This window comes from Catharus ustulatus, chromosome 4, assembly GCF_009819885.2.
Source record: "Catharus ustulatus isolate bCatUst1 chromosome 4, bCatUst1.pri.v2, whole genome shotgun sequence".
In the NCBI taxonomy this organism is placed as follows: Eukaryota; Metazoa; Chordata; class Aves; order Passeriformes; family Turdidae; genus Catharus; species Catharus ustulatus.
In genome coordinates this window covers 21,245,307-21,268,891 of record NC_046224.1, presented here as the reverse complement: position 1 = coordinate 21,268,891, position 23,585 = coordinate 21,245,307, and the positions used below count along the sequence as shown (strand labels likewise).

Genomic DNA, 23,585 nt, shown 5'->3' with positions numbered 1-23,585 from the left:
TTTACTAGCTACCAATAAGGATTAAAAGTGATGTTTAAGACCTTAAAAACAAGAATACAGCAAAAGTTCAGTGAGAAAAAGTAAGTATACATTATTTACAATGTGATTATCACTTTTCTGAGGTTCTGAATGCCTCTATCATCTTCCAAGGTGAGCGAAGAACCCTCCCCCTCTCCCCCTGCTTCCTAATTTTACACAAACCACAGGGAAAGCAGTATTTTGATACACTGAACATTTATTGTCTTTCACAAGACAAAATGAAGTTTCCCCAGCCAACAAAAATCCATCAAGATGACCATGAAGGGGATAGGGTGCAAAATTCCAGTGTACAGTATATGCAACAAATTACCTCCCTGACTACCCTGGAAGAAAGATGATTGATCAACCTCACTGCAACTAAAAAACATGATTATAAAATATTTACAGGAAAAAAAAAAAACAGTACAGAAAATAAAAACTGGACAACCATTTGTGTATGAAATGCTGCCAACACTTTTCTGTCTCCTTAAAAACCTGTTCCACTACCCTCACCAGAGCACTCAGGGTGTGTAAGGACTCAGGCAGGGAATAGTCACCCCTGTCCCCAGAGCATCATCATCTCCCTCCAGGGAAGGGGGAGGACTCGAGGGGAGCAGCATTGCCTTCTTTACTGCAATTTCCTTCAACCAAGTGCACATGGTGGCTCTGAAAGGAGCTCCCCAGGCACACCTCAGCTGCAGCGGTCTCTATTCACAGCACACTGGCAAGTTAACCTGTGGGTAGGGAACTATTTCCAGTCATGCCCTTTCGTTGCTTGCAGGAGGACTTTCCCTTCTTCTCCCTCCACAGTGATCTCATCCGTGTTCAGAGGGGCAGGAAAGCTGACTAGGACTACGACAGGTCACAGGAGACCTTCCATTTCTTTCATGAAGGCTTCATACACATCATCCTTTGTCTGTACAGAGATAGGGGCAGATGACCCAGCCTTAGGGGCAGCTTTGGTTAACGGGAGGGCAGGCTCATCCTCTTGCTTTCTCTGGGAGGCAGCGGAAGCCCCTTTATTCTCGCGGCGCACTCGCAGGGCAGTGGGCACGAAGCGCGTGATCTCCGCCTTGGGGTTGGTGATCTGCGGCTTGGCACTGATGGTGGCCGTGGCTTTCTTCTCGATGGTGGCCGCGCTGGTGTCATCCGCCTTGGGCCGCTGGATCAAGCTGGGGGGAGCACTCAGCACGCCAGGATTTGGAATGGGAGCTGGTGGGAAGAGCCCAGGTGGGGCAGGTCCTAAGGGAGGCACCAGAGGTGGCCGTAACATGCCTGGGCGAGGAGGAGGGATGCCTGGGAGAAGAAAAGCAATCATGAGCTGTCTTCACATCTGGGAATTTCAAAATATTCGAGAAAAAAAGTCAACAGGCTCAGGAAAAAAAAAAAAAAGTTTTCCAATCTGCACTAAATGTTGAAAATGCTTCTCTTCAGACTCTGAAAGCCATGTGAGCTTGTTTATTGATCCCTTTTAAATTTAAAGTTATGATCTGAGAATAAAGTTTCTTGACAATCCATCCCACTGGAATTTCAGAGTCATCAGAAATGTCTGACTCAGGCACAAAAAATAAATATACAGATCTCCAGCTCATTTAGTGGAGCACCATTAAGAGCACCCAGAGGTTGTTCAGAAAGAGTCCAGCAGAGTAAAAGTTTAAACTCTCAAATTCCCTTTTTGAGGACTGATTTCTTGCTACCAAACTATGCAGAGAACTTTCTTGTTACTGCACAGACTAATGTAGTAGCACACAGCACAATGCAGCCACAGACAGGAACAAAGGCAAACTGGCAGCCAATATTACCTCACTGGCTTGATCACCAGAGCCAAGATTGAGAAAAGAAAGCAAGAAACAAACAGAACCCTTACCTGGTGGGGCAGGAGGGGGCAGACGAGGAGGAGGACCACGTGGAGGAGGACCTGGGGGAAGGCCTGGTGGGGGGCCTGGGGGAGGGCCAGGTGGTCGCCCTGGGGGAGGACCTGGTGGCAGCAGTCGAGGCAAAGGTCCACGCAGCCCTGGTAACCCAGGAGGTCTCAGGAACGGAGGAGCTCCTGAAAGCATTCGTGTAACAAAAGAGAAATTTAATCCACAGTTTAAAATACATCCCAGCAACGATCTCATCAGCTAAGAATAAAGATCTTCAACATATGAATGAAAGCTGTATTACCCAGCTGCAAGATTATACAGAATTTCTAAAAATCTCAAGCAGAGGTAGATTTACAAAGTTAAAGCATTTTTATGAAAGTTAAGTGTATAATGGAAAAATAATTCCTTACCATATAACTGACTAGTAACTGATAACAGCTTCTGAGCTGAGTTTGTCAGAACTTAAACAGCTAAAAACCCTTCTCTGTGGCATTTGATTTTTCTTCTGGCCTAAAAATACCTTTGCTCTTTTATTCCACTTCATCCACTGGCTCTGCTGCTGTCTGCCAGTGCTGGCTCTAACAAAGACAACCATCAGGAAGGTTACAGATACAGGAGCCTGATGCCTCAAAAGCAAGTACAGCAACGATGATGTAGACTGATGACAGCCAGGTCTCAGTAACTGGGTACATATACTCCATCTGTAACACATTCTGCAGCTTCCAAACTCCCAAACTGCCTGAGAGCCTGCATCCCTCAAAGCAGAGTAAATCAAGCACTCACCTGGTGGAGGGCCAGGAGGAAGGCCAGTGGGTGGGCCTGGGGGCCTCAGTGGAGGGGCTGGAGGTGGTCCCAGCGGAGGAGGCCCAGGCATGGGAGGTGCCTGTATCTGAGCTGCAGGCACAGACTGTGCACTCTGTTGCTGCTGCTGTGCCTGGGAAGTCGCAGTAGACGACCCAGTCTCTGCAAGTGCTTCCTCACTGAGCTGTTGCTGCTGCTGTTGCTGTGATGTCTCTTCAGACTCTGAGTCCTCTTCCTCCTCCTCCTCTTCTTCTGAATATTCCTCCACTTCTCTCCCTTCTTCTGGAATTTCCTGACCTGGATATGGAGATACACTTACAAAATCTGTCTATGCATAACATCTTTGTGAATATCAGAGAAAACCGAGTATACAGAATAAAATAAAAAGAAGAAAGACAAAGATAAACCTTATTTCAAAAGGAAGATATCTGACCACTTTTTACTGTTAAACATAAAATGAAAACAAATAAAAATCATAGCTGAAAAATCATTGCTATTCTAGAGAGAGCTCTGACAACAAGAGTTATATGTTCCTCTGGGACCTGAAACTTGCATTGCCGACCCTAACTGTTGCTATTTAATCTCTGCCTTAAGGGAGTTTGTGGGGACGTGAGGCAACAGAGGCTTGGGGACACAATGCCACAATAAACACAATCCCCATGTCCAAGAAACTCCTGCACTTTTGAAAGATACTGGAGTTTCTTCTTAAAACAAAAGTTTGTTTTATTGGTTAACTTAGCACAAGGGTATTTTAGGGAGTACAAATCCTTACTGTGCTGAGCACACAGACAATGTTACCATTTCTCTTTCACCAAGAGATTCGTATTTCATTTGAACAACTGTTTAAAAATTAAGCAAGAAAAGGCTCAGAAGGAAAAAAATCAGTGAATTGCTACTCTTAACTTCAACTCTGCCATGCAAAACACACACATTACTTACACAAAAATAAATATAAAAAGCCCTACAAAAAAAAAAAAACAAAAGGGAAAAAAAAAGAGCAAAAACTAAACTATAACTCAAATACCTAATGAGAGCTGATACTCTCAGCAGAGCTTACATTATGGCAGTAAAATATTTATTTTATAAAATAAAAACTGTGCTAAGTAAGCTGCCCACAAAAACCTTAACTGGAAGCCTAATGGCATATCACCACATATTATATCCATCTTACTCACCTGCCATTCGTAACATCATGGCCTGGAGTGGAGTCAGTTCTTTCATGTTCTTTTTCTTCTTTCGTGACTTCCCAGGCATGTCTGCAAACCGGACACTGTGACCTGGGGAAAGCAGGGTATGGATAAGGGTGACAGGAGGTGGGAAGAAAATAAGAAAAAGCAGATAGTTACATCAATACCTGCTATGGATACGTATCAGTCTAACATAATGATACTCCTTAGACAAGAGTTAACATAGGCGTTTGTTTTGGGTTGCAATGCAGTATGTAACCAAAAGTATCTATTCTGTCATTATCTATTGAAACCAGGAAGGCAGTGATCCTTATTTTCCCGGGGTATCTTCAATTAATGGGCCATCTGTTAAAACCAGGCGGGGCAGTGTTCTTTATCTTTTTCACAACTCATTCCTCCTCCAGGGCGGTATCTTCTGTTAATGGCCCATCGAGTCCCACTGTATGACCCATAAAATTACATCATCCCACTGAGAGATGCTCCAACCAGGGGGAGGAGCCAAGCATTTCCTGCCTGGATGAAATCTGAAATTTGGAACATCAGGGCAGCCTTTTCCCACTGGATTCCAGTGGAAAACTGGACTTTTCCACACCATCACTGGACCTTTAGAGAAAAACTGCATCCTTCTACAGGAGCACTGCTTCAACAGAACCACATCTGTACTCCAGGAGGACTGCAGCCACCATTTAATGGGACTGCTAACAACACCCTGACTGACAGGGTGCCAGGTTGTATTCTGACAGTCAGTCTTTTTGTTGTTTTGTATTACTGTATTTTTATTTTTAATTTGCCTAGTAAAGAACTGTTATTCTTATTCCCATATCTTTCCCTGAAGACCTCCTTAATTTCAAAATTATAATAATTTTGAGGGAGTTTACATTTTCCATTTCAAGAGAGGCTCCTGCCTTCCTTAGAAGACACATGTATTTCAAACCCAGTGTTTCTGATTGAAGTTTTGCTAACCTAGTATTCCCTACCAATTGGTCTCCCCCACGCAAGGGAGCATATTTCACAGAAGCTTCATTTTGTAGGGCATCTTACTAATGCAATGATTCAGTTGCAAAATGCTTGTGAGCTATAAGCTAACACAACTTCTAAGAAAAAAAAAGTTTGTCTCAAAGTTGCTTCACTTCTAGATAGCCTCCTTCTGACCCATTTATTAATAAAAATCCTTTAGCTGGAATTTAGGTGAGTTAGAACATAGTTGTCTAAATATATACACGTCCTCAACGCTATCAAGTAGTGTTTTGCTTTTGAAAAATCAACCCCCAGTCTCTCATTTCCCTTTCATACCTGATTTCTTTTCTTCTCCACCTTCCCTCTCCTTGTCATTATCACGATGCAGGAAGTCCTCTCCTTCACTGTCTGCATCTGACCTATCGCTGTCACTGTCATCACTGCTCTCATCATGCTTATCTTGATCCATATCCTCAGGATAACCTTCATCTTCACTAGTGCTGGACATGTCATCATCGTGGCCTCGCTGTCCTGCAGAAAGCAAAGTATTAGGAAATGCATGAACTCCAAATACAAAACATTCTTTCACACCAGTGTATGTTTACAGTCACAACATTCCCCTTAGCAACAGCATGGACAAACTGTCATCCCTTTGCTTTATAGCATATATTCTTAAAGGATGTTTTGGAAAACCTCTAAGATTTCATAATAACCTGCTGATTAATTTGCACAGCAAAAAAATGAAGGCAACTGCTACTGCAACTCATTCTTTAATTTCTATTCAATTGCCCACCACTGAAGTATTTTCCAGCAATTACTTGCCACTGAAATATTTTGATGCCTTCTAACATGAAATAAAGCTAGTCCATCTAGTCACAAGTTTCTAGGGATGATACTGCAACTGTATGAAAAAGAGGATTTATATTCTCCTAGCATATGCACACTCAGGACTGGTTGTGGGTTTTACTGTGGTTTTGGTTTGGGCGTGCTTATTTGGTAGGTTTTTCAAATAGAAGATTTCTCTGAGAGTGATTCTGTTTTTTAAAGGGATAATAAGAAAAATATTTCAGCACTGTTAACGGCTCATCCAAAAAACCCTAATCTCTGAAACCTAACCAAAAAAAACCATTAGAGACATGTAATTAAAAGTTTCAACATTTAAAAATACAGCTGGTAGCAAAACTGCAGGTATTACGAATATATCTGAATTACCTCAGAGGAGCAATGACTTAGTAAGAGTCCTTCAAGGAGTGATAACACTCATATTGCCCAGAGAGCACTTAGTCTAGGGCACACTGTATTCACAGCAGTACCATCCACAGCATAAGAGAGGTCCACAGAGAGGAATAGCAAAGCCCTTACCTGCTTCGGAACTGTAAGAAATGTCCTCCTCTCGCCTTCGAGGAGCCACGTCCAGGGTGAAACCCACTTTACGGCCGTACATCTGCAGGACCTGAGGTGGGGGTGGCCCTGGTGGAGGTCCAGGGGGCTTCCTGCCTGGAGGCAAACGTGGAACACCAAGCCCAGGAGGAGGAAGCACAGAAATGGATCGAACTGGTGGTCTGGAAATAAGAAAGGAAATGAGAAATGTAGGAGCACAACTAAGGCAAACGCGCCCTTAGTAGAATTATTCAGCCTTCTCTCACTACTGTTTATGCAGACTTCTAAAAAGAAACATGAACACTTAAAAAGTATAGATTTGGCACAAGGAGCATACAAAGATATGTTTGCAGAAGATCAGACAAAAGCTCCTCAGAAAGCAACTGAAGACAGTACTGAAAAAAATTAGCTATTGAATCCTACCACAGAAGAAGAATATGTCAGCAGGACAAAAGAACACACATATGGCAATTTAAGGGGCATTTATATGCAAAACAGTAGGGCTGCAAGTTTTCCTGATATGAAAAAGACAAAAGCTAGAAGGAATAATGTGTTACTCAAAGAAATTTTAACAAAATCTGTAATAGTGGGGAAAGATTAAAAAGGGCTTTGGTTAAAAGAAAGCACAATTCATTTGCACAGAATTCCTGACTTCTATGAGTCAATATTACCTCTGCTTCTACCCCCAACTTCTTCTTCATAATATGAGTGCTTCCTTTTTACTTCTGTAAGTTTCTTTTTCCACTTACCCATAGGCTGATGTCTTCTTGAGGATAGAAGGTGGTTGAGCCCCTGGAAGGGGAATGTCCTGTATGAGGATGTTGGAGGGAGCATGAGGCATATCTGGTAAGGGGATACTCTCCACTTCAACATGTTGAGCATTCTGAAAGAGAGGAGAAAAAAATATGAAAAAGAGAATGGGTTACTCACACAGAAGCCACTGCACAAACTCATTACTTTTTAAAGCACAGAATGTATGGAACCCGCCACCACTTGTCACGTGTGTCTGTTCTTAGGGTGTGTTATCTTGCAGCAGCGTATGACAGAAATTGGGGAAAGTGTCAAGTGTAAAAGCTTTCAATGCAAACCAAAGCACTTGCAATACATCCATGAAAAGCTTTAGTATTTCAGTGAAAACTCAGTCAGGTTTCCATCTCCTTTTAGACCTTCATCCTACAAAATGAAGAAGCTGCAGATAAGTATGTCTGTGCTTTTAAGTATTCAAGTCACAGACTGCTGCATGTTCCGAAGGAAAAAAAAAAAAAAAAAGTCTGACAGATCCTTGCATTTGCACAACACTATGCTGTATGATAGGGAGGAATATTAGAGAAAGATCTTTAAAGGAATGCCAAAGGATTCTCATTATTTCCAGCAAGAGATTTAGAAGAAATTCAAGAAACATCAGTTGCACACTCACAGGCTCGCTCTCTCTTTAGTACAGAAAACAAAAAGCTGGTATTGCTCATTTGCAACACAAATTTCCCTTTCCTCCTTTCATGTTGAATGAGATCAGTGTATCAGAGACAGTGACCTGACAACCACCACATTGTCCTCGCTGAAACGCTCTGATTCGAGGTACTATGCAAATTAATATTTCATATGGGCCACATGATGCTGAACTCAGATAAATATCTCCCTTCTTCTGTAACTGTCACAGCTGATGAGAGAATACACTACCACAGTTACAAGACTGAAACACAGTAAGCATTACCTTGACAGCATCAAAATACTGGCTGAGTTGTGCTCTCTTCTGCTCATACTCCACTTCCAACTTGCGCAGTTCTTTATAGATGTCAGGATTTTCCTTCTCATAGAGCCGCAAGATACGCTCAAAAGTCTCACGGAGTTTTTTGCGTTTATCCTTCAGCACTTTTTCATTAAGTTGTGGCTGCTGTACCGGATTAAACTCTGATCCAAAAAAGAAAAAAAAAAGACAAAAAAAATTTACAAATTACTCTACTGCACAACTATGATGAATTAAACTATTTCAAAGCAGATTCCAATCCCTGTTTTCAGGAAGTCTTCAGCCTGGTGACAATCCCCACCTTCTATTCTACATTAGCAGCACAGACACACGCACTACTCATTATTCTTATCAATCATCTTCTGGGAAAAAAAGTCCTCTTTGATGGCACCACAACACCTCCAACCATAACCATTCCACAGATATTCACAGAATTCCCCCTTGTAACAGGAAAGGAAAAAAGATTATTCTATTTCAGTCTCCCCAGCTGGCTGTTAAAACTACACTGTGCATCTACATAAAGCACTGCCAAAGTCCAACACCTGGTACCTCTCACTCACCCATCTCATCCAATTTTTCCATGTCCCGGATAATCTGCTTTGGATCTTTCATCTTCAGCACAGCTGCTCGTACCATCATCCGCTGCTTTTTGTTCTAAGATTGGAGATCAAGCAGACAGAAAAGTTTCACAGGAGAAAGACACAAAACATCTGTTACCCCTTTCTCAGTATTTCCAGTCTGAAGAAAAAAAATCACACCTCAGAAGGCCCTGAAAATGTTCACTACGGCACAAATCAGCAGCAAATGTAGTTAAATGTCTGGTAATTTTAATTCCACTATTTTGGTAATTGCAAATGTTACTATAATTCCTTCACTCCTACTAAGACACACACAATCAACACAATAACCAACCGACAAAATACAGTAAAACACATTAAGGAGTGTGTGAGTCCTGGATGCTTTATTTGCTTGGATTTTTTTTTATTTGGTTTGTTTCTTTCCTTTGTTGTTTTGGTTTTTTTAAATTACTAAGTACTTCCAGCAATGCTTCAAAAATAATTACAAGTTAAAAAACAACTGGGGATATGTTTACTCCGAACAAGACTCCTATGTTTTTTTTAAACTACATGTTTGGATAGTATTTCCAAAGTCAGTCTTAGGATATCAACCAAGATATCCACAGTCTATTCATGGCCCTCTACAATCACACACAATACATAGTATAGGAAATGACAACTAAATGTTCCCTAATATCCTTATTTACCTTCTTTAGTTCCCTTTTCCGAGCTTCCTTTCCTAGAGGGGAAAAGAAAAAGAAAATAATAGCTTGTAAAACAAAATCAAGTTAATAAAGAACCTTTCCTTCATCAAGACTAGGGTTGTTTCTCAACAGTTCACTCATTTTACACACTTATTGTAACTCAGCTTCCCAGTGAAACAGAAATACAGCATGAAATAGATTTCTATTTCTTGTCTTTTATACAGAAAAAAAAAAAAGATACTGTAGTCTTCATGTTTCCAGAAGCAGGGTTTTTTCCATACAAAAAACAGAGAAATAGGCAACCAAAGCCATAGTGAGTGGTGCAATGATGAAAAAATTGCTGCACAAAAGCTGAAATAGAGTCATCAGACAACACACTTTAAAAATATGCAGGCTTTGAGAATGTCTCTGAAAGCATATCCACTGTGGGAGTCTGGATTTTCTTTATTCACTCAGCATTGATAATACCTGGCATTTTACCAAAAGTAGAAAAAACCAGTAAGACAACTCCCCCATCTAACCAGAGCACCTGCAAAAATTGACATGTTCCTCAAATTCCTGCCTGGGACAGATTAGCTCTGTCCTTCCAACACTGATAACCAGTGCAAAACCAAGAGGTAAATACTTAAGAGAAGTAAGAGCATGAAAGCAAGCAGCCTTCCCAGACAAAACTGAGATAATACTTTTCAAGTTAGAGAAACTCAGTTCTGATCCACAAGCGAGGATTCTATTCTCAGAGAAAGCTTTTGATCTGCTCCTCTAGGTACTCCCCATTCCCCACCTTAGATTTTATGGATACTTACGGGCCTGATCCGTGGGATTCATAAACTTCCCACTCTTGGTGGATGATGTAGATCTCCGCCCCATCTTGATCTTTTTTCTTCTGCCTCAAAAAACAAAACTTAAAAAAGAGGGAGGGACCTGGAAAAGATAACATGGTATCAGATCCTACACACTGGTAGCTTGAGGGCGCTTGTTTGTCTTCTATCAGTAAGTTTCTCCTCAAAGTGCTCAAATACCTTTAAGGTCCTCAAACCTGACTATGAGCTCAGCACCCATATCAAAAGCACACTACTCAAACAAAGTACTACTAAGTACCTACTTACTACTACTTTAGCAGGTTATAATTTTAAACTAATTGATGAGTTTGTTATTATTCACGCCACAACTCAAGCCAAGAAGCTTTGTGCTTACCCTATTGAGAGGTGCAGGGCAGGGAAAAATGCATGATTTGTTTATTCTAAGAGAGTATCAGAGTTTAGCTTCTCATTCACTCTCTTAAGTGCTCTCCAGTTTTCACCTTCCTCTGTTTCAAATGCTCCCCCACAAATCTCCTCCCTTCCTCGCCCCTGATATCTCTCCCCAGCACCCACTGTACCAGCAAGTGTATGATTATTCTGCAATTAATTATTTCCTCTCTTTAGACACTTCCTCAGCTTACAGATGATGCATAAGTGTCCAAACTACAGCCAGGGATGCTTCTTCTCTCCCTCCCCCTCCAAACCCACCTCCCAGCCAAAACACTGGAGTGGGTTTGTTTTTTTCTTTTGCAAGACATTCTCGCTTCTTTATGCGGGAATCTCACCAAACAGAGGTAGGAGTTACATTTATGCCCCGTATTTCCCGAGTTTATAATATCTAAAGGCTAAAGGCAAAGAGAACAAACTTCCGAAACCCCGATTTCACATCTTCCAAGGACCTAGACTAAAGAGTTTCAACGCAACAAGTTAAGGGCCGAAGGTGAAAAGCAAACATAATAAACCAAGCACTACATTCATTATTCTTTTGGCCACATGGGAACGGGGCAGAAAGCCCTCCCTCCTACTCCCGCCCGATGGAAGGAGGAAGAAAATGAGGCAGCGCGAGCTGCCACCTTCTCCTCGCCTCTCCTCGCCTCTCCTCTCCCCGCAGCGCAGCCCCGGCGGCCCCTCTCACCCCTCCGCCCGGCCGGGCCCGGCCCCTCGGCCCGCAGCGGCCTCGCTCAGCCCCGCGGCCCCGCCGCCATCTTGCACCCGGCGCCGAGTGGCGGCGCGGGGCCGCGCTCCGGAAGCGGCGCGCGCGGCTCGATGGTTCCGCCGGCCCTCGCTCCCCTCGGAGGCTCCGACTCTATGGTCGGGCCTGCGGGCGGCGGGCAGGCCGGGGGAGCGAGGGCAGGCCGGGACTGGGATAGGGACGGGGCTAGGGCGTGAAACATCAATGTGCGAGCTATAAAATATGGGTGCAGGCTTGAAGAGCTTGCATGTCGGGGAGGAGATGTAGGAAGGAAGTTTTTCTCTGCACAGGTGGCATCTGGGAGCAGAGGTGGTCAGATCTCTGGGCAGGATTTCTGGACGCCCCGCTCCTGGTGAACATACCTTGCAACACAATGTTGTTAGGGTTTTGTACGTCATGGAGACTCAGCTAATTTGTAAGGATCATTGGAGCATGGGTAAAAGGCTATAAGCTATACATCACGTTAATGCCAGCATTTGGTCACAAACTGCACAAAGTCAAGGAGCATCCTCAGAGCCAAGGCTGCAGGAGCTCTCAGTGCCTAGCGAGTCTTGCTAGCCATGTGCACAGTGTGGTCATCCCCACCTTGTGCCTCTTTGCCATGTTTTTTTTTGTATTATTGTCACCAGAAAGAACGTTCAGCCGGGCAGATGTTGATTGCAATTGTACTGTTTTTCCACATAGGTATGGACTGGTCTGCGTTTTTTTAAAGGCTCTTCTTATTTGGAACACATATGTAATAATTTTAATTCTTAATCCTTTGTGCAGAACAACAGCTGGAGCAAAGGCAGAATCTCAGGAGGGTGTGATGGAAAGGTGTGGCCATACACATCCCTGTCAGGTGCCATGTCACTGTAGAGGGGGTGGCTGAGTCTCTGAGGATCAGCTCTATCTCACAAGGCCTGGGGTTTTCTGTCCTGGCAATACTGGTCTCACTGGGGACAGTGGTGCTGCCTCAGCCCTGACTGCTTTGTCCCAGCAGTGTCTGCTGATTTGGAGGGCAGTAGTCATCTCACATTTTTCACCCATGTATGCTTCTGAACCCTGGGCTTTTTCCCTGATGACTCGGCAGAGCTGTTGAGTGCCAGCAGTTTCATTGCCATCTAGTGGATTTTGTGCGTAAAAGGGAACAGGAGTCAGAAAATATTGAAGTGAGAACAGAAGTGGAGAATAAAAACTCAGCAAAACAAATGAACAAACCCCCAAGCCCCAAAATGGAAAGGATGTGAATCTCAGTCATGTCTTTATTTCATAGGCACTTTTTAGTTATTAATAAATTAAGATTGCTAATATTGAATATTAGCAAATGTATGAATTTGAACATGGTTTAGTGTGGGGGAAGTGGGTACTATAAAGGAACATATGCACAAATTTACTAGATTGGTCTATCATTAATTTAAAAAAATATTAATTGCACATATATTTAAGCTTTTAATACGTCTTTATTATTTGGTTTAAGATTGGTTTTCAGACAAAAAAAACAAAGAAAACAAGTACAGAAAAGAGAGGTCTTCATGTACATTTTTATTAATTCTTAAATTACCTTTTCTTCTAAGATGAAGAAAAAACAATCCACAGCAAATCAGAGCGAGACAATACAAATAATGATGTTGCTCCCAGCTTTGGTTTTAAAATCTGAAAATAAGGACAATTGGTAGCATATTGTGAAATGCAAAATCTGAGCACATTCTTGGCAGTCCTGCATTGGTGGGATCGGGTAAAGCATTTGCAAATACCTTTAGTACATGAATAGGGCTGCAATCCTACAGGCACTTGTACATGTGTATAATCCCACCTCAATCAACAAAAGAGCAACTTTGCACAGCAATTTTTACGTGTGGGTTGGCAGGAGCAGAGCATTACAAGCGTAAGAGGTTGTTCATGGCCAGGCACACCTGGAACGCAGCAGCTGCTTTCTCTCAGTTGTGGAGCAAGATTGTCTGTGCATGTAGGTCCAGGCTTCTCTTAACCTGCCAATCTACTGGGATTAGAGTTTATTTAAAGCAGATCTCTGGCTGGCTCCTTAGGACAGCAGGAAATAGCAGTTAAATATGCTTCAGCTAGCCTTGTAATGAACAGCGAATTCAGTCTATCAGATTTAGCACTAATCCACACTGAGTTTAGCAACCACAGGTGTCTTCATAAAGCCTCCAGATGCTGTCATGAATTGCCTTGTTGAAATTATTTGCTCCCATTGTTTTGTCATATTTGATATAGAAACCCACCTTCTCACCACTACCACTCCAGCAGTCTGTATTATTGTCTCTAGTATGAATTACAGTTCATTCTACAATGCTTCCCAGAAAATAAGCTTAAGGAAAGGTACAAAGTATTTGAAACATTGCCCCCCCCAAACACCTGTAAACCAGTTCTCTATTAATATATTTCAGTGCCAGTTTCCTGAATTGTTACTTTCCTTGTTCTGCTGCCGCAAATAAGAAAATAAAAAGCCATCAGTCATAATTAGTCAAAAGGCTTCTGCAGGCATATCTGCTGCAGCTGCTGTCACAGAAGAGAGAACTCCAGCTCCATTTACTGAACTTGCTGTCTCACCAAAGAAGTTACTTCATGTATGGCACACTGGTACTTTTCTGAGGCTGCTTTGAACTCAGCCAGGTGCTTCTCGTAGCTTCTCACAGCTGTCAGGAGCTGACTCCTCTCCACAGCTCCCAGGATGGCATGGAGAATCATTTCAAGGCCAAGCCCAATAATGGTAATACTAACTCCCCCAAGGACAGATGCCCCAATCTGTGCAAGGAGACCGATGAGCTTGCTCACGGTGAGAGTTAAATGATTGGAGCCAAGAAGTTTGATAGCTACCATTGCAGCTGTTGAAGTTGCTTCTCCAAAAATAATGGAAAAAACTCTCTGGGCTAATGCAATTTTCTCCAGCTCGGGCTCTTTGATATCATACAGCTTCTGGTACAGCACTGGCTCGAGCTTTTCCTTCATGTCACTATCGATCTTCTGCACCTGATGCTGAATCTCACTCATCACTTGAATGATAATCTCACAGTTTTCCTTGACCGTGCTGCTCTCTCGCATCTTGATGGGGGTAATGGTACAGCCCAGGTGCTCGTTCAGCACTCCAACCAGCTCGTTGGTTGCATGGAAATTTGTGGACATACAGTCAAGCAATTCCTGATGCAGATTAATCAATTCTTGCTTTCTCTTGGGATTATCTGGGTAAAGGAGGTCACTCAATGCCATTCTTCAGAAATAAGCTACCTCAAGAGAGAAAAGAAATTTCTTACTCTGTTTAACACCCAAAACCACAGCCCTTAAAGTGCAGTGAAATGTGATTTGTCTCAGCCCCACTGGTTCTTTTCATCCTGAGCAGGTCAAATCCCAAGGCATACCTTGGACATGTAGAAATACTAATTCTTGTTTTGGTTCCTTGCCAAATGATTGGAAAAGGATCTTATAAGACATTGGGTATGCTCTGAGCAACAAAATTAGCTAACAAATATGTAATGAGCAGATTGGTAAGATAGATGTGGGTCATTGGCAACTGAAGATTGAAATTGAAACTGAGCATTGGAAACTGAAGATGGTAGAAGCTGAACTAGTTCACTAAAAATGGAAAAATCTCATCTAATCAGCAAAATTAAAGATGTGGCTTGAAGATTAAAGGGTTGTTCTAGGCACTCTTTTGTATCAACCTATTTTTTCCATTTAGTGGCATCCAATTTTTCAGCAACCATGATGGTTGGTGGATATGGGTTGTGTCACAATAATTTTATGCTAGTGTAGCTTTTTTTTTCTAATATTCAAGAGAATATGTTACTATATAAGCATTCTGTACTTGTGCTAGAAGCTTACCCTTGGTAATTTATAGTGAATAGTAAAATTGTCTATAATAATACTTGTATCACCTTACACACATCTTTCACTGTATTTCCTTCCCTGATATTTATTTCTTCATAAACTGCATGCCAACACAGAGAGTCCAAAGAGACTGAGTTAACAGTGATCATGGAGTTATTCCTCATAAATAAGATTCTTCGATCAGCTCTGTCACTTCCCTTTAACCTATCACCAGCTGCAAAGTGAAAATGCTTTAGCATGATTTCAGCTTAAATGCAAACATCTTTGCTACAGGGGCAAACTATGAATGAGTAGGATGACTCATTTCTTTGTTGGTACTTTGTATGTTCTCTTGCTGCAAATCTGGGCCACTCTTGAGCAGTGCTTTGCATTTCTCTAAGATAAACCTCTTCTTGCTGTTGGTGCCTGCATATCACAGCTAGAGCTACAAATAGTTATGTGTAGGGGACTACCCAGATTTTTCATCTTAAAAATATACCTTTGTGCCATTTTGGTCCTTTGTAGTTCTTGCACTATCTGTTAGCTGCAAATCATCTGACACTGACCCAGCTCTATTTTACTAAACATACCCTCCCCCACAAGGTCACAGTAGAAAGCCGGAATGATTTCCACAATCCCCTGCCAACTTTTAATCTCAGTGTTGAAATACAAGCCAGTCTGAAAAGAATATTTTTTCCCCCTTTTTTTTTTTTTTTTTGTATCTCTGCCAAGAGAATAAACTCTTTAACACATATTCTTATACAATCTGCAGGGGACAAAATACACATACAGGAAACATAAAGCCATTATATCAATCCTGCCTCAGGCATGTTCCTGGCTTACCCTCTGACTCAATGTGGTACTGAAACCTTTCCACTCCAGTGCTGTTTGTTGTAAAGTCATTTGTTTTCCCTTATTGGTAGAAACTGAGAAGACAAATTGTCTTAGAAAGGATAAGCTTCAATAAACATTTTACATACTAGACAGCTGTAGAGAAGACTTTCAGAATCTGTTCTTTACATGTGATTATTTCAGCTTCTTATAGCTGCTCTAGATTTTATATCTCCTAATGCTAAAATTATTTCTTGCTCTTCACACTAACCCTTTCATTAGCCTTTATATTTTCCTTCTAGAATTAGGCAGGCCTCATATATATTTCTGTATTTCTATTTCTCCAGCTCCAGGGAGAATTACCACAGAAACTTTTCTAATTAAGCATTTACACTGCCTACCTGATTTGCTCTGAATGCTCCTGTTGGAATGTGCATGGGATAACACACACAGTAACTTCAGCCTCTTTCCCCTCTGCTCGCCTGGTGTTTTCCAGCAGCATGTGATGAGTTAGGGATCTGGAGGCTGGGCTTCAGCTGCACCCTGTGCCTGCCTGTCATTAATTCTATTGTGTGATGTTTACCCAGATTCATCTCATTTTCTTCCTCCTGTCCCCTTCCTTCCAATTTTAAGTGAATTCAGTTTACTTAATGCTGGTTCCCAGTTACTAGATCCTCCAAAGGCCTTCTGTTCCTGGAGAGAATGGGCACAGCACGAATCCCTCCTGCCTGCAGCACAGGCACTACAGCCATGGCTGAAAGGAGATGGGGTTACTTGCTGTCGCCAGAACATAATAGGTGTAGGACAGCACTTCTAACCCAAATAGATCAAGACTATGTTTTTAGTGAGGGTTATAAATTTCTATTTTTATAAATATAAACATTAATGCTTTCACCTATGCTTTGAAATAATGAATTTTTGCAATGGCTGCTTTTGTACACCTACAGATTACAGAAGAAAAATTGAATGGTAAACATAAACAGAAAAATAGACACCATAGACAGAAGAAACAGGCTTTGTTCCGGTAAGATGAGCTTGTACAAATGCCTTCAACAAGCTAGACAATCTTCATGCTCTTATCCTCAGGAAGGTGGACCTGCAGCCCACAAGGGTCTTACCAGGAATGCTGCTTCCACTATAGAGGATGGCTGATTTCTCAAATGAAAATATAAGATGAAGCATAAAATGAGCACTCTGCAATTGCTGATGTGCTTTCACCTGAAAGCTGAGCTGCTGTATTCAACCCCAGTGAACACAATCAGGGTGCCAAACTCTCTTGTTGTTGGAGCTGTGGGCATGAAAACATAAGCTGAAAGAGAACACTAAATTATTTAACTGCTATATTTCTAGAAATGTCAATTATTTGTGACTGCTGAGTGTTTTCCACTGAGAACACCATGTAGTCCTGAAATACTTTGTGTAATATTGAACTGAATTTAATTGATCAGGCTGTCAACTTCCTGTGTATCACATTCTGGAAACTGATTTCAGGTCTTCAGTGTTTGCAGTGGATGCAAATTCTTTTCTTCTAGAGCCCTCATCATTTGGAACATGACAGAAAATAATTTGAACAGTATGAAGGCTGTTTTGTTCCTGCTTTACTCTGGGTCTTTTGGGAAGATTAATAGCTATTATTTCAAGTCTATTAAGTTGGAGGACAAGACTTGATCTGGAGGTCTGTCATCCTTCCTTGCTGCAATTTGCCCAGTCTGTGATCCATGAGAGTAGAAGTGTTAGGGAGGCCCAGACTCAACTCGGAACAGCAGTGAAGGCTAAAATAAATTTTGCCATTTCACACAATTTCAGAACCCTTTTGCCATGGGAAAGAAATGGAGCAAAAAGCAGATGGTTGAACTGAGTTCTGTAAAAAAGGTGTTTAAAAGTGTACAATGGGACAGGAAGTTGCAATTGACTCAACACTTCTGACTACACATCTAACCACAGCAATAGCTGTGAAACATGTCTGCTGCAACCAGTCTAGCTCTACAGTGCTCTGGCACAAGCAAAGGCAGCATCAGGAGCAGTCTCTGAGCTGTACACTATCCCAGGACTGTATCTCTAGTTGGCCTTGTGAAAACTCATAGGTGCAAGCAGGACATAACTTTCTTAGTAGTCAAAATGTATCATGATGGGCACCCAAGCAAGGAGAATGTTTTGAGCTTGCACCTATCAAGGGATGCTTGCACCATCTAGTCAGTGTATTAACTAACTAATATAAATCACTTTTAAGGGAACTGTAGCATGACAAAACATGGCATTACTAAGTCTTTAATTGCTTTCTCCATTAAATGTAGACACCATGCATTTGACTTTGCTGTGCCTGTTTCCCCCTCTCAAAAATATAGTTCTGAGGATAATGTAAAAGTAGTTGTTTTCTAGAACTTTCACAAATTTACTAAAAAACACCAAAACATAAGAATGATTATTTTACAGCACTTCCCTTACTTTGAAGATTGCAGGTCAAAGTCATACTTCCTGCTGCCATCAGAGTAACAGTACTTGTCACTGTTTACACCGTATTTTGCTGGCTGCTTGGTAAGGTCCCAGAAAAGGCTGTCAAGAACTTTTTCTATGTTTTCTTCCAACTAATGTCTTGGGGAAGAATGGACCAGGTGGGTTAGCAGTTTGGATAATTGATTTCAGAAATGTAGCAATCTAACAAAAACATATCCTCCCTTATTCCTCTGTAATTCCCCTGTAATAGCGCCTTCTAGATTCCTCTGTTTGCTTTTCAGAGTCAGACCCCACTCCAGAAATGTTAGTCCATCTTGATTTTTAGAGTGGCAAATGAAGGCTGTTCAGAGTGTGCCAGAATCTGCACAATTTAATGTACTTCTTTGTCTCTTCAACCAACACAAAATTCTGGCTCCACAAAGCACATCTTTCCAACTTTCCCTGCACTTTTCCACATCCCACAGACCCTTTCTCACTAAAAATAAAGGTATTAAAAGATCTGAAAGGGGTCCAAAGTCCCTGTGTCCCTTCTTTTCTGAATGCCTCAGGACAAAGCTATCTACAGTGAAGGTTATCCCTTATCTAGTCTTCAGAAAGGCCATGGATAACTTCCTTCCTACCTGAACGAGTCCAGGCAATGTCTGTTTTGATGAATGTTCTAGTCTCAGCTGGAGAGCTGCAGCTGAAAGCAAAGGGAAAATTGAATTTTCTGTAGCAACAGGAAGTCCAGAGGCTTCTTGCCTGCTATTCAAGGGCACATATCTGGATGCAGACAGAAAATCAGAGACTGTGGGGCAAGCACAGGGAAACTCCAAGCACACTAGGGAGAAGGGCAGAGGCAAGTGCAGTATAACCACTGTTCTTGCTTCTTGAAGCTGAAAGAAAGTAAAGAGAGCAGTCATTTAGATATCTATTCACTGCCCAAAGCTTTTTGCTTTTGCTAACACAACCTTTGCCCACAAAAGCCATTTTCTCAACTCTGTTATTTGGGCTTTGGAGGCACAAACCCTCATTCTTAAATGACTGTTTGAGCTCACAGATTGAATTGACAAACTACTGTACAGAGAGACAAAAGCAAGTGTTTCTTTGATGGTAGACTCACAGAAAGGCAGGGATGTGGAACAGGCCCCATGAAGTATTTCAGCATAAAGTTCTCTCTATAACCAAGGAAACTCAGTGTGTTCCTTGTCAAAGGATACCTTTTCTCCCTTCTGTCTCAGGGGAGAGGTCACTGCTAAAGTGACAGTGGCTTTGTTTGCCCTTCTCTCAGCTTGCCCACAATAAGTGTAGAAGCAGTAACTTGCCAGAGTAGTAGTGGACCAAAGCCTGGAATAGTCCTGAGGCTTGAGGTGTAGCAGCATTGCAAGACACCAGCATAAATTACTTGGTTCAAACAAATCTCACCCACTCTTGCAGTAAGAATGCTGGGGACCCAAAGGCATGAGTCCTGTAACATCCTTGCAACAACACATGGGATAAATGGGGTCTGCAAAGAGCCTCAAGAGCTGCTGTTGATTGATCTTTAGCGAGCTGTGGGGTTGTCCCAGGTTTCACAGCAAACAGGTAAAAGCTGGGTCTTGTGGTTCCTGCAGGCAAACACAGCAGGCAAGGGACAGGTTTGGCCCCATGTAGGTGCAGCTGGTGGGGGCTGCCTGGGGCAGTGGAGACCAGACTGTGCCCCCCTTGCATGAGAGCCTGTGTACAGTACCTTCCACCAGCTGGCACCGCTGCTTGCTGCAGTTCCACACGGAATGCAGATGCAGCCAGTTACCCTGCTGGGTCTGAAGGAAGCTTTTGACAAGAAATATCTCATAAGGGGGAATGAGGACTTCCTTCTCAGAGGTGTGGCAAGAAAAGCCCTGCAAGGCTGCTCCCAGGCAAGTGGTCACTGTGAACAAAGTTTAATTCCCAAACTTCTGCGCTTCATTCCTGAGGCGGGAGGTAGAAATGAAGTGTCCAGATCTCACCCTGCTGCCCACCTTGGCCTCGATATGTAAGTCCTTTACACCCCTGTGCACCTGGTAGCACTTATGTTCCCCCATGCTGCTCTGCCATTCCTTCAATATCTGGATAGCAGTTGTTAGGTAGAAGTGGAAATATTTAAAACTGAATTGGTGTCTGTAGTGCTCTGGAGAGATTCCCACTGTAGCTGTAGCCCGGTTCAGCTGCCAGTGCAGGGTTCAGTTCATGGTGAAAGCCATGAGGACTATGGCATGGCTGTCAGCATCCCCCTCAGGAGACCTGCAGGGCTCTTCAGCAAAGCCTTCTGAGCCTTCTTCCAGAGATGAAAGTAGTCCTTGTTAGCAGCTATTTCCTTTAGAAAATAGTCTCCTTGCTCCAGTTCTTTCATCATCTCCTCTCTGCATCCCAGATACTGGTCATCAAAGGGATGCAGAGCCACATCCATCAGGGCGGGGGACGTAGCCTGCAACATAAAAGCAAACGAAGATTGGCATCTGAGGTGAGAATGTCTTGTGGATCTGTGGATGCAAGCCAAGTTTTTCTCTACCCTTTCCTTGCCTCTTTGTCATTACAGCAGAGCAAGCAGGGCAGGTAGCAAATCTTTAGCAGCACTTTCCTGAACAACTTCAGGTTATTGTCTATACACCACCCCAGGCAAATACAAGTCAGGTGACAGAGTTCTTATTTGATATGGATGCGCTACACTAGAATCTCCAGGAACATTGGTCAATTTAAACAGGCTGGAAAAGGAGAGGAAAGATTTCATGAGATCTATTCACAAACACTCTATGAAATCATCTGGCTACAAGCAAGAGGAAAATTCCAACCAAGTGGCTAAAACAAATTCAGACAGGTAAGAAATGGAACAGAGGAACTGAAACCAGAAAAGTTAAAATTGAACCCAAAACTCCGTAAAGAACCTGTTTCAAATGGGAAAAAAATTATTTCTGTGGCATAAGCAATTTCATAATTTCAAATAAAGAGCAATATTTACCTCTTCTATTAGTATTTGTGAGAAGATCAGCAACAGGGGACTGCCCAGTGCTACCAGCTTCCCAGAGTCCACCCAAGACACTGTAAAGAACTTTATTATTTTTTTTTTAAGGAAAGGTAATTTGCACCTGTTTCTTTCTGTTTTTCTTTGAGCTGGAAAATTCTGCACTTTGTAATTTGCTCTCAGGTTTTGGTGGCTGTTCTTCGACCAGTGATTGTTCACCAAACTCCCACTGCAATTCATAAGTCATTAATCAATCCAAGCAGACAATTTACTGGTAGAAATGTGCCCCAAATCCATAAGGAAGTGTCTGGTTGCAGCATCTTCAGCTGACATGAGTGAACATCACCTTGATAGAGGTCTTTTAATTCTGAGGTATTTGGTGTTGTTCCTGCAAAAAGGAAGACAACTGTGGCTTGGAAAAGTCTAAGGCACTTCTCCCGAGGAGTGATGTGTCAGGGTGACTACTCCCTGGTTAAGAGTTTTTAAAAGCCCTTTTAAAGAAGTTGACTCTGATAAAACCAACACAGAAATGCAGGGTAGGTTGGGATGCCGTCTGGAAGCAGTGATATCCTGACTGTCCTCCTCCTCCTTCTTATCACCCCCTGGTTACTCACGGGCTGCCAAACCTACTCTTCTTACACCACTGCAGAGTGGGACCTTGTTGGACTGTTTGCAGTGGGAACAGGCAAAATGGGTGTGTAAATGCAGGTTCTGTGCTGAGACAAACCCTTCTCTAGCAGCTGCTTTCTAGACACCCGTCCAAATCCTGGTGGGGAGTTATTCACCCACAGAGCCCCATGGCCTCTGATAACTGACAATTCCAGTCAAGGCTTTGGTTCTGACTACACAAAAGTGAAGCCCATTTTCCATGGCCTGATAATGATAGTCTGGGTGAGGGGGGTACCTCCAGACATGGAGTGGTTCCCTGAGATAAGGGACATTTGTGAAGCTGCTTGGGTTCTGTGGACAGAGCATCTGCAAAATACTGCTAAGATAGGGTGGGAGGTGACATAAAGGTCTCATTCTGGGCTCCTTTCAAAGCACTTGCTGCTGCTGACAGTATCTGCAGTCCCTGGGGACAGATGATGCCATGAACTGCCATACAAAGTGATGGATGCGGACTACCTGCTTCTCCATCCTGGAATTTCTCTGTTATCTTGGGCTGTATTTCAGAAAGTGGTTGTTTGACTGCTAGAAGTGGGTCCACAGGAGGGCTCACAAATTTATTCAGAGGCAATCCACCTCTGTTTGTGTAGAGATAAAACAGACCTGAACTGAGACACACTCCCATGGGAGCCTGACAATCACAATAAACACCCCCACTAAAATGTCAATTCAGCTGCATATAATCCATTTGTAAATTATGTCCCTGGTGTTCCCCTCTGACCTGCAAATGAATGTTTAGCATGGAGGGAATCAGGAGGAAAGGAGTTTGCATTTTCAAACGCTTCAGAAGCAACTCAAGTTACTATTAAATACAAAACAAATACAATGGCCATAAGGTGGCAGCAGAGGATTTGTGGCGGTGCTTAGCGCTGCATTAACCAAATGAAAATCGAATTCCTCCATTTCAGCAGTAAATTTGTAACGTGATCTGAGTGCTCAATTCCCCAAAGGTCACAATGACTTCAGCCCATGAAGAGATCTGATGACACAGAGCGGATGACATAATGGAGGCTTCTGGGTGTAACTTTTTTTGCCTGAAAAAAACATTTACTGAAAGGGAGAGAAAAAATATAAAACTAACAGAAAGATGCAAATACAGACAGGAAGCTTTTTCTGCTAACAAAACCATACAGCAACAACAAAAAAATAAAACAAAAACAACAAAAAATTTATTAATATACTGGATATTAGGATTCTGCTAATCTCTCTAGTATTTTTCCAAGCAAAATTTTCAATAAAGCACTCTGTTAATTTTTACTAGGTGGTGTTCAGAGGAGTGTTTTATTGTGAGCAGTGAAGCCCCATTAGTTTATGTCAATAGAGGAACCTGTCACAGGTGTTTGACCAAGCCATGCAGAGATATTTATTAAGTGTCTTGGCCTTGGCCAAGATCAGCATTGCCAGTGCAAGCCAAACAAAGCTCACACTGGCAGCATCTCTGCAGAGTTACCCCGTGTCCTTACCTCAGGACAAGGCTTTTCAGAGAAATGCTGATCTGGGTAGATGGTGAGTCAGGTAAAGCCTGGCCCTCCTCTCCCTCAGTGTCACAGAGTGCTGAACCCATGACCTAAATGTCAGTGTCATCATTTCTGATTCACACTGGGGCATGGGAGGGGAGAAGGAAGCCTCATGCTCTGGATTTCTGCTCCTCGGGGTTCACAAA

The 23,585-nt window shown here is 42.5% G+C and overlaps 3 protein-coding genes across 4 annotated transcripts; all 3 read right to left on the bottom strand.

Moving 5' to 3' along the window:
• Positions 1-217: 217 nt before the first annotated feature.
• Positions 218-10,163, bottom strand: WBP11 (WW domain binding protein 11). The gene is made up of 11 exons (XM_033059204.2): positions 10,017-10,163; positions 9,217-9,248; positions 8,513-8,606; positions 7,920-8,116; positions 6,958-7,091; positions 6,191-6,390; positions 5,165-5,359; positions 3,860-3,961; positions 2,667-2,981; positions 1,886-2,068; positions 218-1,314 (listed from the first exon to the last, which is right to left on the bottom strand). The coding sequence occupies exons 1-11, from the start codon at positions 10,078-10,080 to the stop codon at positions 881-883; spliced, it is 1,950 nt and encodes a 649-aa protein (XP_032915095.1). The 5' UTR covers positions 10,081-10,163; the 3' UTR covers positions 218-880.
• A 2,669-nt stretch (positions 10,164-12,832) lies between these two features.
• On the bottom strand, positions 12,833-16,331 carry LOC116996041 (single-pass membrane and coiled-coil domain-containing protein 3-like). Of its 2 annotated transcripts, none has more exons than XM_033059210.1 (2): positions 16,245-16,331; positions 12,833-14,429 (listed from the first exon to the last, which is right to left on the bottom strand). In XM_033059210.1, exon 2 carries the CDS (start codon positions 14,413-14,415, stop codon positions 13,738-13,740), a length of 678 nt encoding a protein of 225 aa, XP_032915101.1. In that variant the 5' UTR covers positions 14,416-14,429; positions 16,245-16,331; the 3' UTR covers positions 12,833-13,737. The 2 variants fall into 2 exon arrangements, with proteins under 2 accessions (XP_032915101.1, XP_032915102.1); XM_033059211.1 differs by having other exon boundaries at positions 12,833-14,433; positions 16,245-16,326.
• A 2,746-nt stretch (positions 16,332-19,077) lies between these two features.
• On the bottom strand, positions 19,078-22,393 carry ART4 (ADP-ribosyltransferase 4 (inactive) (Dombrock blood group)). The gene is given in 5 exon segments (XM_033057625.1): positions 19,078-19,172; positions 20,006-20,521; positions 20,524-20,722; positions 21,254-21,343; positions 22,382-22,393. Coding segments are annotated over 5 exon segments (912 nt in total).
• Between the last annotated feature and the right edge of the window lie 1,192 nt (positions 22,394-23,585).

Bases quoted from the DNA above. Each gene is read 5' to 3' on its own strand.
- WBP11 (XM_033059204.2), bottom strand. From the start codon at position 10,080: ATGGGGCGGAGATCTACATCATCCACCAAGAGTGGGAAGTTTATGAAT. The intron at 9,249-10,016 runs GTAAGTATCCAT...TTTCCCCTCTAG, and splicing joins GAATCCCACGGATCAGGCCC to GAAAGGAAGCTCGGAAAAGG. The intron at 5,360-6,190 runs GTAAGGGCTTTG...TGCTTTCTGCAG, and splicing joins TTCTTACAGTTCCGAAGCAG to GACAGCGAGGCCACGATGAT.
- LOC116996041 (XM_033059210.1), bottom strand. From the start codon at position 14,415: ATGGCATTGAGTGACCTCCTTTACCCAGATAATCCCAAGAGAAAGCAA.